Source organism: Sinocyclocheilus grahami, unplaced genomic scaffold, assembly GCF_001515645.1.
Source record: "Sinocyclocheilus grahami isolate Dianchi unplaced genomic scaffold, SAMN03320097.WGS_v1.1 scaffold146.1, whole genome shotgun sequence".
NCBI lineage: Eukaryota > Metazoa > Chordata > Actinopteri > Cypriniformes > Cyprinidae > Sinocyclocheilus > Sinocyclocheilus grahami.
This window is the reverse complement of record NW_015505325.1, coordinates 57203-70797: the sequence shown is the minus strand read 5'-3', so window position 1 is coordinate 70797 and position 13595 is coordinate 57203. Positions and strand designations below refer to the sequence as shown.

Sequence of the window (13595 nt, the reverse complement as noted above, 5' to 3'; positions counted from 1 at the left end):
TGTGGGTTATTAGGGTTAGGTTATAGTATTTATGTAGCCTATGTATGTGTATATATATATATATATATAAACAAAACAAAAAAACAATCTGTATATAAAAGCAATATAAATCTATGGAGTGTTTCCATTCAGATGTAAGCATGTGTTTGAGTGTGGTCCTGGTATCACCCATGTTATGGGGACCATTTCTTTTTTCTTTTCTTTTGGTGTGTGTGTGTGCATTGACGCTTCGGCCAAGCCAAGTTGTACGCAAATCAATAACTTTATTTGAAATTAACCTTGGATAGAAATTAGAACCTGGGATATTATAGAGCTCAGGTCATTTATATTTTATGTAGTCCATTTATGTAGCATGACGTGCAGATTTTTATTGATAATGTTTTATTAAATTTTCATAAGAAAAAAGGATAAGAAGATGTGTTTGATGTGTTCAACTTGGTGTTGGTTAAAGAATCTGTTGAGTGAATTATTCAGTGACAAAAACACGTTCACCTGTCGCCACCTACTGGCGTAAGAATGTAACTGGCAGAAAGGAAACTGATCCAAAAGATTCGAGTCACCGATGTGAATCAAAATCCCCATTAAAAAGTGCAGCTCGAAGTCTGCTCCCCGTATAGCCTCTCCGCGAGCGCGAGCTGATTGTCAGACCGGAGTAGGCTAGGCGGGAGAGGAGAGCAGGAGCTGCGCGAGGCGGTGGCTCGCACTCCGTTTTGCCCTATTATGGTCACGAGCGTGACAGCGCGCGCTACCCAGCATGCGCCGCGGCGTGAGGCTCCGCCACAGCCAAGATGACCGACTTTGAGGAGCCGCTTTCAGACGAGGATAAGGTAAAAATAAAACATTAAGTTAACTTTCACAAACCGCCCAAAAACACACTATGGTACGTCTTTATATTAAAACTCTCCGCGTGCAGAAGGATGAATAACTGCTTCCCGGAAGCAGCGCGAGGTTGTCTATCCGGTTAGCCGTGTGCTAATCTGCGAGGAAGTGAAATCGCAGCTTTGCACTCCCGTAAAACACAGGGACCTGGCTTAACAACAACGATACACCGAACAACAAGCAGTGTTTTAGCAAGTCAAGCTGTCCGTTAAAGCTGAAATGGCCGTGTTGTTTTGAGTGAAGTGTTGAGAGCGTCAGCTGTTAGCAGTTAGCTGTCAGAGGGAGTTCAGAAATAGATCTCAGCAGATCCACCCACTCCGAACCGAGCCTACGGGCTTTAACGGGCTGTGCTCCGGTAGAGTTACACATGCGTGAGACAGCAGATGCCAGATCCGCCTGACACGACAGCCATCTGAGCCGAAAGCCTCGGCCGGATGAAGTTACGCCCGCAGGGGCGGGTGTGTTTTGAGGTGGAAGCCTGCAGTCTGCAGTCTGCAGTCTACGCTGGTTTAAAGAGAGAGTTTAGCCAGAAGTGAGAATTCTGTCGTCATGTACACACTACAGCTACACTGTTGTTTCTGCAATTGAAACACAAGTGAGATCGTGGGAAGAATTTTAGTGATGGATAGTGTCGTTTACCGTTGGCGTTTAATTGCATCTTTTCATCTGTTAAAACTGAATGGCAAGACTGTTATTAAAGGGGTCATATGATGCGATTTCAAGTTTTCCTTTCTCTTTGGAGTGTAACAAGCTGATTGTGCATAGATAAGATCCCTGAAGTTGGAAAGACTAAAGTCTCAAAACCAAAGAGAAATTCTTTATCAAAGTTAAGACTCTGCCACGCCCCCCTAAAACCGCTCCTTCCAACACGCCCCCACATATCTACCTCACTATGTGGGAATATTTGCATAATGTGCCCAAATGTTCACGCAAAGAAAGAAGGCGTGGTTTCAGTAACCACAGTTAGTGTTGAAGCAGCCATGTCAGGGAGACGCTGTGTGTTTCTAGGCGAAAGCAAAAGCACTTTATTTGGCCTTCCGGAAGTAGATGCATTTAGGAATCTTTAAGATTACTTACAACAGAACAGCAATGCATTTTATGGACGACCGTTTCGTGAACCTAGGAGAGGAGGTAATTCTGACTTTGCTATGACAATCTGGCGCTTCTGAATCAGCTACTGTTTTGTTATTAGTTTAAGTATTTGCTATTGACTGTTCAAATGCGGAGTTTTGCGCATCGTGTGTGTGTGTGTGTGTGTGCGTGCGTGTGCATGCATGCATGTGTGCGCGTGTGAGAGAGAGAGCGAGCGAGAGCATCACATCACATCACAGTGGAGTCAGCTGTCTTAACCGTGGCTTGTGTACTGCAAACACATACCAGCTTCATCACTGTGTCTGACACGCGACTCTGTTCCCCTTTCGGGCTCTGTCTTTACATTTATTTTGAAAGATGAAGCTCGCGATTATGGTAAGGGGCGTTACATTTCCCACGAGTGCTTGCGGTGTTCGGCCAATCACAATGCACTGGGTCAGCTGGCCAATCAGAGCAGACTGCGCTTGTCGGAAGGAGGGACTTTGTAGAAAACGAAGCGTTTGAGAGAGGCGGGGTATAGAGGACTTACAATAATGTACAGTATTTGAAAAATAATGTGTTTTTTGAACATTAAAGCATGTCAACATATTCTGTTACACCAAATACACCAAATAATGATCTTTAAAAAGCATTTTAGCAAAGTCTCTTTGACAGTAGTTTTGATTTTATATGGAGCAGACGGGTAGATTCAGATTGATTTGTGCTCTTTAGTTCAGTCTCTGTCAGCATCTGTCCCTTCTCTAAAAGCTGCATTTAACTGCCACATATTTTCTTCCCCTTTAATTACATGTGGTCATTTTCTGCATACTGTCAGAGCTCAGCTGACTTCCCCAGCTAGGCCACATGAGATGCTAATTAGACAGATTGCTAGATGCTTCCCATTATGTTAATCTCTTTCCCTTCGAATTTCTCTTCAAATTTGACAAGCAGATTAGCGCGGTCATTGGGTCCAGCTTTTTCTTTCTTCATTCTCTATCGAAAATCAAATCCTTTCTTCCTAAGCGCTCCTTGGAGATATGCTACTTCATAAGAGTGTTCTATTTTAACTGTTTTGCTGCTATTTAGTGTACTTATATTTTTGTATTATTTTATTCTAACTTGTACAGCACTTTGGTCGACCTGTGGCCCTTTTTAAATGTGCTTTATAAATAAACTGAACTTGAACTTTTTTTTATTAAAAGTGTATTGTTGGTCAAAAATATGTATTCAACAGCTCCTTTTGGTGGGTTTGAAAGACATTAGCTGTATAACATTTAATGGGATTCAATGTGTTATATGTATACTCTATTTTTATTTTACAATGAAATATTACAGTAGTTATAATTTATCTGACTTGAATTAAAATTATTATTATTATTATTATTATATCCACCCATTCCATCTATTTTCCACCACTTATCTGGGACTGTGTCGCAGTGGCAGCAGGCTGTGTAAGGACACCCGTACGTCCTTTTCGCTGGCCACTTCCTCCAGCTCATTCTGGGGGATCCCAAGTCGCTCCCAGGCCAGAGAGATATAATCCCTCCAATCGCTTATGCTGTTATAGAGTAATCTTGATATATAATCATCGCAAATATTGTTTGCCAACATGTGAAGCCCTACAAAGTTAAGTTAATTAGTTAAAGTAATGTTAAATAGGTTTAAGTTAAATACTTCAAAATATTTTTCTTGGATGCTTTAATAGCACACAACAGGTCTGATGTGGAATTGTCCTGGTCTGATACATTAGGACGTTAAGGTTGAGAGGATATTTGAGGGCAGGAATAAGCTGTTCAGTTTGAGTTAGATGTTTTTAGACATTTAGCAGTTGTTTGTATTTGGGATATGTGTATTGTTAAGGACTCAGCGGTGTGTGTTCTTTAAGTTTTACAGGGTGTGAATATGGGGTAATTTGATCTCTAGAGTCACCCGCTGGAAACAGGCTGTGATTCAGTAGTGCTGAAGCCGCAGTGTTTTAGTTAGGCAAGTATGTGTCCACTTATAATTTATTATGTGGTATGTCTGCAGGTCCGCATCGCAGCTAACTTTGTGACCCACGCTCCCCCTGGAGAATTCAATGAAGTGTTCAATGGTGAGTGTCATTTTCAGCTGTTCTGTTCTGGGACCTCTTTCAGTTTTACAGTATTGGTCTAAAGTGGTAGTACATGAATACATATTAGGGCTGTCAAAATGACTGAAAAACTAAATTCGAATTTTTTACTTAAATATGATCAATATTCGAATTTAAAATGCATAATTTCAGTTAGGGTGAAGAAAAACTTTTGGCTTCTCTCCTGAGGCCACAAGACTGCACATCGAGCAAAATATTTCTAATGCACATTTATTCAAAGCATCAGGTAACACGACAATCTGTAAAAAAAAGGTGCATAATGTTTAAAATAATGTTTATAAACCAATTATAATTAAGTTGTATAAACAAAACAGCATCATGTATGTATTAGGGCTGTGCAATATATATCGAAATATCGCAAATGTACATATCGCAATATGCATATCGCTACAGCTTGCAATATTTGGGGCCATGAACAAAAGACAAAGAGAAAATCACTCACTGCTCTTACCTAAATAACTTTTGTAGCTTAAATAAGAATCGGTGCATATTGAATTCAAAGAGTAAATACTACGCAGTGTTTTATTTTTCCTTTTTATTATTCAGTTCCTAAACTCATGTTAAAATGATTACACTAATGTTAAAATGACATTTTTATGTAATGCTCGAGTAAAACACTACCGTTCACTTTCAGAAGTTGTTGTAAGGGTGCTGTCTTATTAGAATCATAATCAGAATGAGCTTTATTCACCACTTAATATAATATATATAACAGCTACTTACAATTGTAATAATATTTCACAATATTATAGTTTTTACTGTATTTTTGATCAAATAAATTCAGCCTTGGTGAGCATAAGGGGATTTTATAAAATTGTATTTGCCCCAAACTTTTGAACGGTAGTGTACAGTTTCTTGTTTTCTGTCGATTGCAACATTCTCCTACCCAACTGAATCTGCAGTCCCAGAATATCTCATACAGACTTGTGCTAGTAACAATAAGAGATTTGATTCTTGACACCAGCATCAAACAACATAGAGGAAATGCTTGTGATATTTTTACTGATTTGTACATAAAGAAAAAATACACAAATGTGCTTGGGGAGGCATATGGAGCCGTTTGATGTTTATTTATTTATTTTTGCTCCTGCTTCACAGTGCATTGCTCTCTTGCAGTTTAATTGGTGGTTCCTCATTACTGCTCTCTCGCTCATTGAAACAAACGCCTGATTTCAAACCAGTTTATTTTATATTGTACCAGACTTGTGCTTAGGTTTGTGATTTATTTTTAATTACTGTGTTTTTTTTGTAGATGTGCGACTTCTCCTCAACAATGACAATCTTCTTCGGGAAGGGGCAGCACAGTATGTTATTTACAGATCTGTGCATCATGTTGTGTCCAGATGCATCTGTATGTAGTTGAAAGTTTTTATAAGAACGTTTTGATAAGAAATATTCATGTTGCATTATCTCATTTTTTTTGTTTCACAGTGCCTTTGCTCAGTATAACATGGATCAGTTCACTCCTGTCAAACTGGACGGTAGTGAGGAGTCGGTAAGTGCATGATTTAAAGACTCACAGGTGCAGTAATTTCAGTCGGTTTTTTGAAATGTGTGTGTACATTTCGTTCCTGTGCTGCCATGATACTCTGTGTTAGTTTTGAACAGAGAGCACACTATTGTCACATTATTTATTTAAGCTGGGTGTAAACTCTGCTCTCTGAAGATCTTTGTGTACTTTGTGAGTGATTAGGGCAAGTGTGAGCATTGTACTGTGAGTGTTTGCTGCTTCCATATTAGAGCTGCAGATCTGTGTGTGATTAATTTTGCCTAAAGAGCAAGGGACATCCTGTTCCTGCAGGTTCTGATCACTGAGCATGGAGATCTGGGTCAGGGACGGTACTTTGACCCACGGAAGCGGGTGTCATTTCGTTTTGATCACCTGCGAAAGGAAGCGAGCGACCCTCAGCCTTACGAGGGAGAAACTGCCCTCCGATCCTGGAGGGACGCCTGTGATGAAGCACTCAGTGCTTATGTGAAAGAGCACTATCCCACTGGAGTCTGCACGGTGCGCATTTTTCCTATGGGAATCTCAACAGAATGATATGAATCTCACACATTTCTGTTACTGTTAGCACTTGCTGCATTTACATTTATGCTTGCAGTCATTGTTTGTGAAATCATATGCACTGATGTTTGCTGCAGGTGTATGGGAAGACTGTTGACGGACAGCAAACAATTATTGCTTGTATTGAGGGTCATCAGTTTCAGCCCAAAAACTTTTGGTGAGTAATGTTCAATGCTTTATGTCCTTATACCTGCTCTCTGGAATACTTGTATAATGTTGTGTAATGTTGCTGAACTATATGATTGACTTTTGTCCCAGGCAACTGATTTTCTACATAACTTTAGTTATATTAGTTTCATGATATTTTAAATCAGCATTTCTGGTCCATTTATGTTTTTACACTACTGTTCAAACATTTGGAATTGGTTAGATGTAAATATTCATAAAAAAAATTTTTTATTTAAAAATGTTAATGTTTTGAAAAGTCTCTTATGCTCACCAGGGCTGCATTTAGTTGATCAAAATACAGTAAAAACAGTAATATTGTAAAATATTATTTCAATGAATTATGGAAAACAGTTAATAGTTGTAATAGGGGTAAATAATAATTATTTACAATTATTATTAACTGTTTAACTGAACATACTTTAAAATGTAATTTATACCTGTGATGGCAAATCTGAATTTTCAGTAGTCATTACTGCAGTCTTCAGTATCACATGATCCTTTAAAAAGCATTCCAAAATGCTGAATTGATGCTTAAGAAACAGTTCTTCTTATTAGCAATGTCGAAAACCATTTTGCTACTTATTTTTATGAAAATTTCATATTTTTTTCAGGATTCTTTGAATAGAAAGTTCAGAAGCACAGCATTTGTTTGTAATATAAATTATTTTGTAGTCTTTACTACTAAAGACTTTACTGCTGATAAAAAGTATTAATTTCTTTTAAAAATATACATAACTTACTGACCACAAATCTTTAAATGATAAAGTGTTAAATAACAGGCGTTATGTACAGCCATCTGTCATTTTTGGACCTCTTAAAGGTGATAAAAAAACTGATTCACTCTTGCGACATTTTGTTTTGCAATTATAATCAGCTGACTGTACATTATCTCTTATCAAATTAAATCTACATTTTTGCCATGAGTTCTATAATTCTTTTCATCTGAAGTCTGTCTACTACAGTCTACATTAGAATTGTCCAATTCAACCATGCCTGGAGTATGATTCTGTAGTAAGACTATATCTGATTGCACTCTGACTCACTGATGATTCTCTCGTCAGGAATGGCCGATGCAGGTCAGAGTGGAAGTTCACCATTAGTCAGTCATCAGCTCAGGTTGTGGGAGTATTGAAGATCCAGGTGAGACCTGACAAGCTAGCATAGTGGGGATAAGAAAAGAAAGTGTGATGGTGAAGAGTTTGTGTTAAATAATTTGGTTTCCTACAGGTGCATTACTATGAGGATGGTAATGTACAACTGGTGAGCCATAAAGAGGTGGAGGAGTCCATTGAAGTGACAGTGAGTTTAAAAAAGAGAGATATTTACATAAGCATTAACCAAACAAGCTAAAGTTTAAGATTGCAAAGAAGATCTTCTTGCAAAGTAAATTTCTGCCCTTTTCTCTCTAGAATGAAACCCTGACTGCCAAGGAATTTGTGAAAATCATTGAAAATGCTGAAAATGATTACCAGGTAAGAATTCGATCTGTTCAACATAAAACATTTTGATTAAGATGGATATTAAATATTTTATTTGGGCTGTCCTCGACTAAAGATTTTTCTAGTCAACTAGTAGTTGTTCATTTTTAGCAATTATTCAACTAATTGCACGTTTATATTAATAAACCAAGTAATTCATAATAATGAGCCTTTAATGGCCTATAGCAGTGTTCCTCAATTAGTTTTTGCCGAGGGCCGAATTCTGCCAACAATACCAAGCCAAGGGCCACTGTCTTACTTATATATACAGTGGGGCAAAAAAGTATTTAGTCAGCCACCAATTGTGCAAGTTCTCCCACTTAAAAGATGAGAGAGGCCTGTAATTTTCATCATAGGTATACCTCAACTATGAGAGACAAAATGAGAAATTAAATAGAACGAGTCAGCAGTTTGTTGGGGATTTGTCGTGTCGCGCCGCATCCAAGACAGCATCACTGATTATAACGAGTTCTATTGTATTTTATTGTGCCGTGCCGCTCACGTCCGGTGTTGACACGATGTAAGTTAATGTAGCTTTCTGATGCTGCGTTTGAATTTTCATGCCACATTATGTGAAATTCGCACAGGCCAAACTTTTTTCTCTCACGGGCCGGATGTGGCCCACGGGCCCGCCTATTGAAGAACCCTGGCCTATAACCTATCAGCGCTCAAGCGCATGCATAAAACTCGCCTCAGCACACTGGCAGAAGTAATGATTATGAATGCGTCGGAAAAAAACAGCAAGAAGACTGCCTTAACATTATAATAATTCATTGATAAACTAGTGTTTTCTGTATTTTCGGCTGCAGTGATGAAGTCGACACAGAGGACGTGCATGTTTTATATGGATTACATAATCTGAAAATATTTGTTTTCCATTTAAATTGGTTAATTTAAAAGTAGACATTTCACTTTCTATAGAAATATTTTTCATGCCTGTGAGGCAAGCACAGGGTTTGTAAATTTTTCTGACATGCTCAAGTTCACAGTGACCTAGAAGGCAGAAAGCGCACCCCGTTTGCTTTCATTATTTTACAAAAGCACAACATTTTGTTGTTATTGTGAGTGCACACAAATAAAAGTAAACATTTTTACAATTTCGAAAGATTTATTACTCTGAATGAGCAAAAATGACAGAGTATTTTAAGTTAAATGCAAATGATCGCACCGGTGCCTCCAAGTTACCTGTCGTGCAGTGAGCGTGCTACTATTCAGCTTCCACACTGCGCACAAACACTTGAATAGCACACATTTTTCTAGGTTAACGTTAGAACGCGCGGCCACATTCGAGGTCGATGAACGAAACTAACGTTTAGATGTCCGATGTACTGTAATTACCACATAGACCAGCTTTTAATAAAATATTCGTCATGGACTATGTGACTTCACAACTTCCTGTGCAATTTTATGATCTGCGACTTAATGATCAGAATCCAGTTTAACATTTGTGTTGCTTAATTGTTTCCCTACAGACGGCCATCAGTGAGAACTACCAGACAATGTCAGACACCACCTTCAAAGCTCTCCGCAGACAACTGCCCGTCACTCGCACCAAGATCGACTGGAACAAGATCCTTAGCTACAAGATTGGCAAAGAGATGCAAAACGCTTAGAAACCGACCCGGTTCCTCTTCTTCTGTTCAAGTGCGGAGCCGGCACTCAGAACACCACATGCGGTTCGCTCAGCATGAAGAAGCCTTCCAAAAATGAAAAGAAAAGTAAAAAAAAAAACTGTTTAAAAGAGGATGTGATTCCATTCAACTTTCTGTCATTAATGGACTTGGATGGGTCTCAGACGTGGATGAGGTTCAAATGAGAACTTGGAGGGAATCGTGGATCTAAATTATCGGCAATTGTTGCATTTCTCTCATTTACCCGCTCGCAAGTCATTCAAAGAGTTTGTATTGTTTTGATTTTTGTCTTTTTTGTGAACTGTGACAGCTGCATTGCTTGTGCAAACGGTTTTGTGTTTTAAAATGGTGGATAAATAATGTCTCACTCGTTGTATCTTCAAACCCCAATCATATGACAATCCCACCTTCCTCCTCCTCCACCTACTGACAACCTCAACTGTTCAGGCTTTAACAGGGAATGCATGAGGTCAGGAGAGGAGAGGAGGGGAATGGGCTTTGTGTCTGGGTTTGGAATGGCCATCTGTCTTAACTGCTCTCACCGAATCTTTGTCTAACAGTGACTCACAGTCTGCTAAACTAAAATGGTTTAATAACCCAAAAAGACAGAATAAATAAATCCATGGATAACACTCTTTGGTGGCAAAGACACCCAAAATAATTCTTGATTTTTATATTAATACACCAGTTGAATTGTTTTCACGTATAGAGGTTCAGATTGTTTGTTACAAGTACTTGTGATGCATTTAAGGTATCCAGTCTGCAACATATCCACAACCCACATAGTAAATCTGCCTCTCTGTCCATAGCACTGAGGGCTCCATCAGTGTTGCAATTGCATGTTTCTGCCACACTGAAGTGCTTTCACGTTAACCTTGTTTGTCTTGACTGTTCCATCAAAGATCCTCTGGAAAAGTACACCCATCCTGTAAGACTGGCACATTCTCTGGCTCTCATAACCTTTATTTTTTTCAGATTTTAAATCATGCAAACGTAACGTCTGCTCACAGTAAATGGCACCAAAATGACTAAATGGATACGGCTGAGCCTTTATTGTGTAAACTCTTGTGTTTGTGCCTGACGTCTATACAGATTTACTCTTTAATATTTCTCTAATGTAATGATATTCTTAGGGTGAGGACTATATTCACAATAATATCAATTGCATAGAAAAATGTTAACTTAGGGGAAAAGAATACAGTTGGTCATAAGTTCAACACCGCTAAATTGCTGTAAAAATCATCTAGAAAAATGCAACTAATTTAAGAAACTGTATTTTCATACAACTAGCTAAAAGTTTAGAACCTGTTCTTTGAAAGTATCAGGTAGAAATATAACAATTCCAAATGTCTGTTCAGGTTTATTGATGCAAAAAAAAAAAAACATTCCAGTAGTAAAAATCTAAACTGCTACTTAAAAAAGGTTTCAGTACAGTAGGAGAAATGGTGAGGTATTTAAAAACAGAAACATGAAATGACAGTTGAGCAGCTGAAACCGATGTAGGACAGGACAGATACATGCACATGTGAGCAATATCTTCATGTCAGCAAGATTATTACACAACCATAAAATCATATCTATTTTCATACTAAAAAGTTTAAAAGTCAAAAGACTTCAAGAAGGACACGGGTAAGAAAAGAAAGTCCCAGGGTAAAGTAATCATTAAATGATGACATTACTCATTTGTGCTTTTACTATGGTTGTGAATCATGTAAACTGGTGCTAAAGGTTCTACCTAATATTTAATTAAGATTAATTTTTAACTATTAAGACTGACCAGTATAAACATAAAAAGCAGTGATGGAGTAATACATCCAGGCATGGTTATTAGACCCAGAATTACATTCACTGAACATAACATTTTAACTTAATTGTAAATATTGTTGACTATCAGGTCACATGACAAGAATTTGTGTGGCATATAAACAAGCATTTTTAATCTTCATTTACAGAGAAGGCATTCTGGTTTGGCTGATGTTTAATACTGCCCAAACACCAGGTGGCAGCTTCCTGAGCAGCACTTCAGACTGACACTAGAGGACGATATAGTCATGGTGCAATACAGTAGGACACAGGTTTTCTATGACCATTTCATATCAGTTCATATCTCCAGTAGTAGATTTCGACATAGGCTCAGTAAATGAACAGCAACTGCACATCATGTATTACTGCTCGTCAGAAAACCAATAGTTTATATATTATATATTTAAACAATATAAACGTCAGTCACCAGACAGATCAAGACAGACAGAATTTTCTCATTAGTAGCCTAATTGACTGACCGATTGGTTGAAGACTTGGTTAATCACTATTTGCTTAGCACAGTTTTTACTTTATATATTTCCATTTTTATCAGTGCAGGTCATGAGGACTGGACTAATAATGAATAACACTTTAAGATAAATAAAAATATTTTTGTAAAAAATAAAAACAGAATAAAAGATTTTTAAAAGATTAAAATAGCATTTAAATAGATTCAATCTTAGTATGAGTAGTATTTTGGAGGTTGTTGTATTTGAATAGAAGTAGTATTGAGAGGTTGATTGTGTGTGTGTTCCTTTCAAACTTTTCACATAATTAGGATGGGTTGGGCTCGCCTCAGACTAAGGTTTGTTCTGGGATACCGAAGGTTTTCAATGAATTATCAGCTCATTTCAAGATCAAAGACCGCAATAGGAGAGCGCGTGGCATCAGCACTGGAAAGATAAGTTTGTATTACTACTTTTAATGAAGATGATTGTGTGTTGACCGTCTGCGTCTTACTTTGTTTCATTCGTCGCAGGTTGCGCGTCGGCTTGCTGAAGAGATACTCAGCTACTTGCCCGCAGTCATGCGTGTTGCATTAGCGCAGTCATATAATGTCATATAGCCTATAACACGCTCTCACACGTTTATTATCTTAACATTTTGGGAGAAGTAAAATTTACATATGTGGTTTCAACAACCAGATGCATTTACATTTGTCCAGTTTCATCTAGAATGCGGCCCAAGTGGTTTGAGCGATCGGATTTATATCCGTCTCGAATGCGTTTCGGAGGGCATTTACACCTGGTCTTTTCACGATCGGATAACTATCCGATCAGAAAAAACGCATGAAGTGACCAGGTGTAAACAGGCCCTGAGAGACCAGTACAGCATGGATAATGCAGGGATGTCCAATCCTGCTCCTGGAAGGACCACCTTTCAACAGAGTTTAGCTCCAACACACCCGCCTGGACATTTCTAGTAATCCTGAAGACTTTGATTAGCTGGTTCAGGTGTGTTTAATTAGGATTAAAGCTAAACTTTGAAAAAAAAACAAGGTACTCTAGAGCAGTGGTTCCCAACCCTGTTCCTGAAGGCACCCCAACACTGCACGTTCTGCATGCCTCCTTAATCAAACACACCTGATTCAGGTCATCAGCTCATTAGTAGAGACTTCAAGACTTGAAATTGGTGTGTCAGAGAAAGGAGACATGCAAAACGTGCAGTGTTGGGGTGCCTCCAGGACCAGGGTTGGGAACCATGGCTCTAGAGCGGTGGTTCTCAAACCTGTCCTGGAGTACCCCCAGCACTGCACATTTTGTATATCTCCCTATATCTGACACACCCACTTCAGGTCTTGCAGTCTCCACTAATGAGCTGATGAGTTGAATCAGGTGTAATAGATGAGGGAGACATACAAAATGTGCAGGGCTGGGGGTACTCCAGGATAGGTATGAGAACCACTGCTCTAGAGCAGGTCTAACCAACCGTGCTCTTAGAGCAGTGGGCCTGGAGGCACCCCAACACTGCACGTTTTGCATGTCTCCTTAATCAACACACCTGATTCAGGTCATCAGCTCATTAGTAGAGACTCCAAGACCTGAAATTGGTGTGTCAGAGATAGGAGACATGCAAACTGTGCAGTGTTGGGGTGCCTCCAGGACCAGGGTTGGGAACCACTGTCCTAGAGAGCTACCTTCCTGCAGAGCTCAGTTCCAACACAACCTGCCTTCAATCTTCAAGTAATAATAAACACCTTGGTTAGCTGGCTCAGGTGTGTTTGATTAAAGTTTGAGCAAAATTCTGCAGAAAGGTAACACTCGAAGAGTAGGGGTGGCTACCCTTTCAGACCAGTGGTTTTCAGTCCTGGAGTATCACATCATTGCACATTCTGGATGTCTTTCTTTAACACATTAACTCATTTG

At 38.8% G+C, this 13595-nt stretch overlaps 1 protein-coding gene and 1 long non-coding RNA gene across 2 annotated transcripts; one reads left to right on the top strand and one right to left on the bottom strand.

Moving 5' to 3' along the window:
* The first annotated feature begins 638 nt into the window (after positions 1-638).
* On the top strand, positions 639-9508 carry LOC107591757 (F-actin-capping protein subunit alpha-1-like). Its single transcript, XM_016280994.1, has 10 exons — positions 639-827; positions 3979-4042; positions 5334-5385; positions 5513-5576; positions 5883-6089; positions 6227-6306; positions 7379-7457; positions 7545-7616; positions 7727-7789; positions 9268-9508. Exons 1-10 carry the CDS (start codon positions 789-791, stop codon positions 9406-9408), a joined length of 861 nt encoding a protein of 286 aa, XP_016136480.1. The 5' UTR covers positions 639-788; the 3' UTR covers positions 9409-9508.
* Positions 9509-10124: 616 nt separating this feature from the next.
* Positions 10125-11794, bottom strand: LOC107591762 (uncharacterized). Its single transcript, XR_001609903.1, has 2 exons — positions 10645-11794; positions 10125-10607 (listed from the first exon to the last, which is right to left on the bottom strand). It is a non-coding gene; the product is annotated as an uncharacterized lncRNA (long non-coding RNA).
* Between the last annotated feature and the right edge of the window lie 1801 nt (positions 11795-13595).

What these genes read in the sequence shown, in the direction of transcription:
- LOC107591757 (XM_016280994.1), top strand. Translation starts at nt 789, where the DNA reads ATGACCGACTTTGAGGAGCCGCTTTCAGACGAGGATAAG. An exon ending in CGCTTTCAGACGAGGATAAG is followed by an intron (nt 828 to 3,978) that starts GTAAAAATAAAA and finishes GTATGTCTGCAG; the next exon opens with GTCCGCATCGCAGCTAACTT. An exon ending in TGGGAGTATTGAAGATCCAG is followed by an intron (nt 7,458 to 7,544) that starts GTGAGACCTGAC and finishes GGTTTCCTACAG; the next exon opens with GTGCATTACTATGAGGATGG.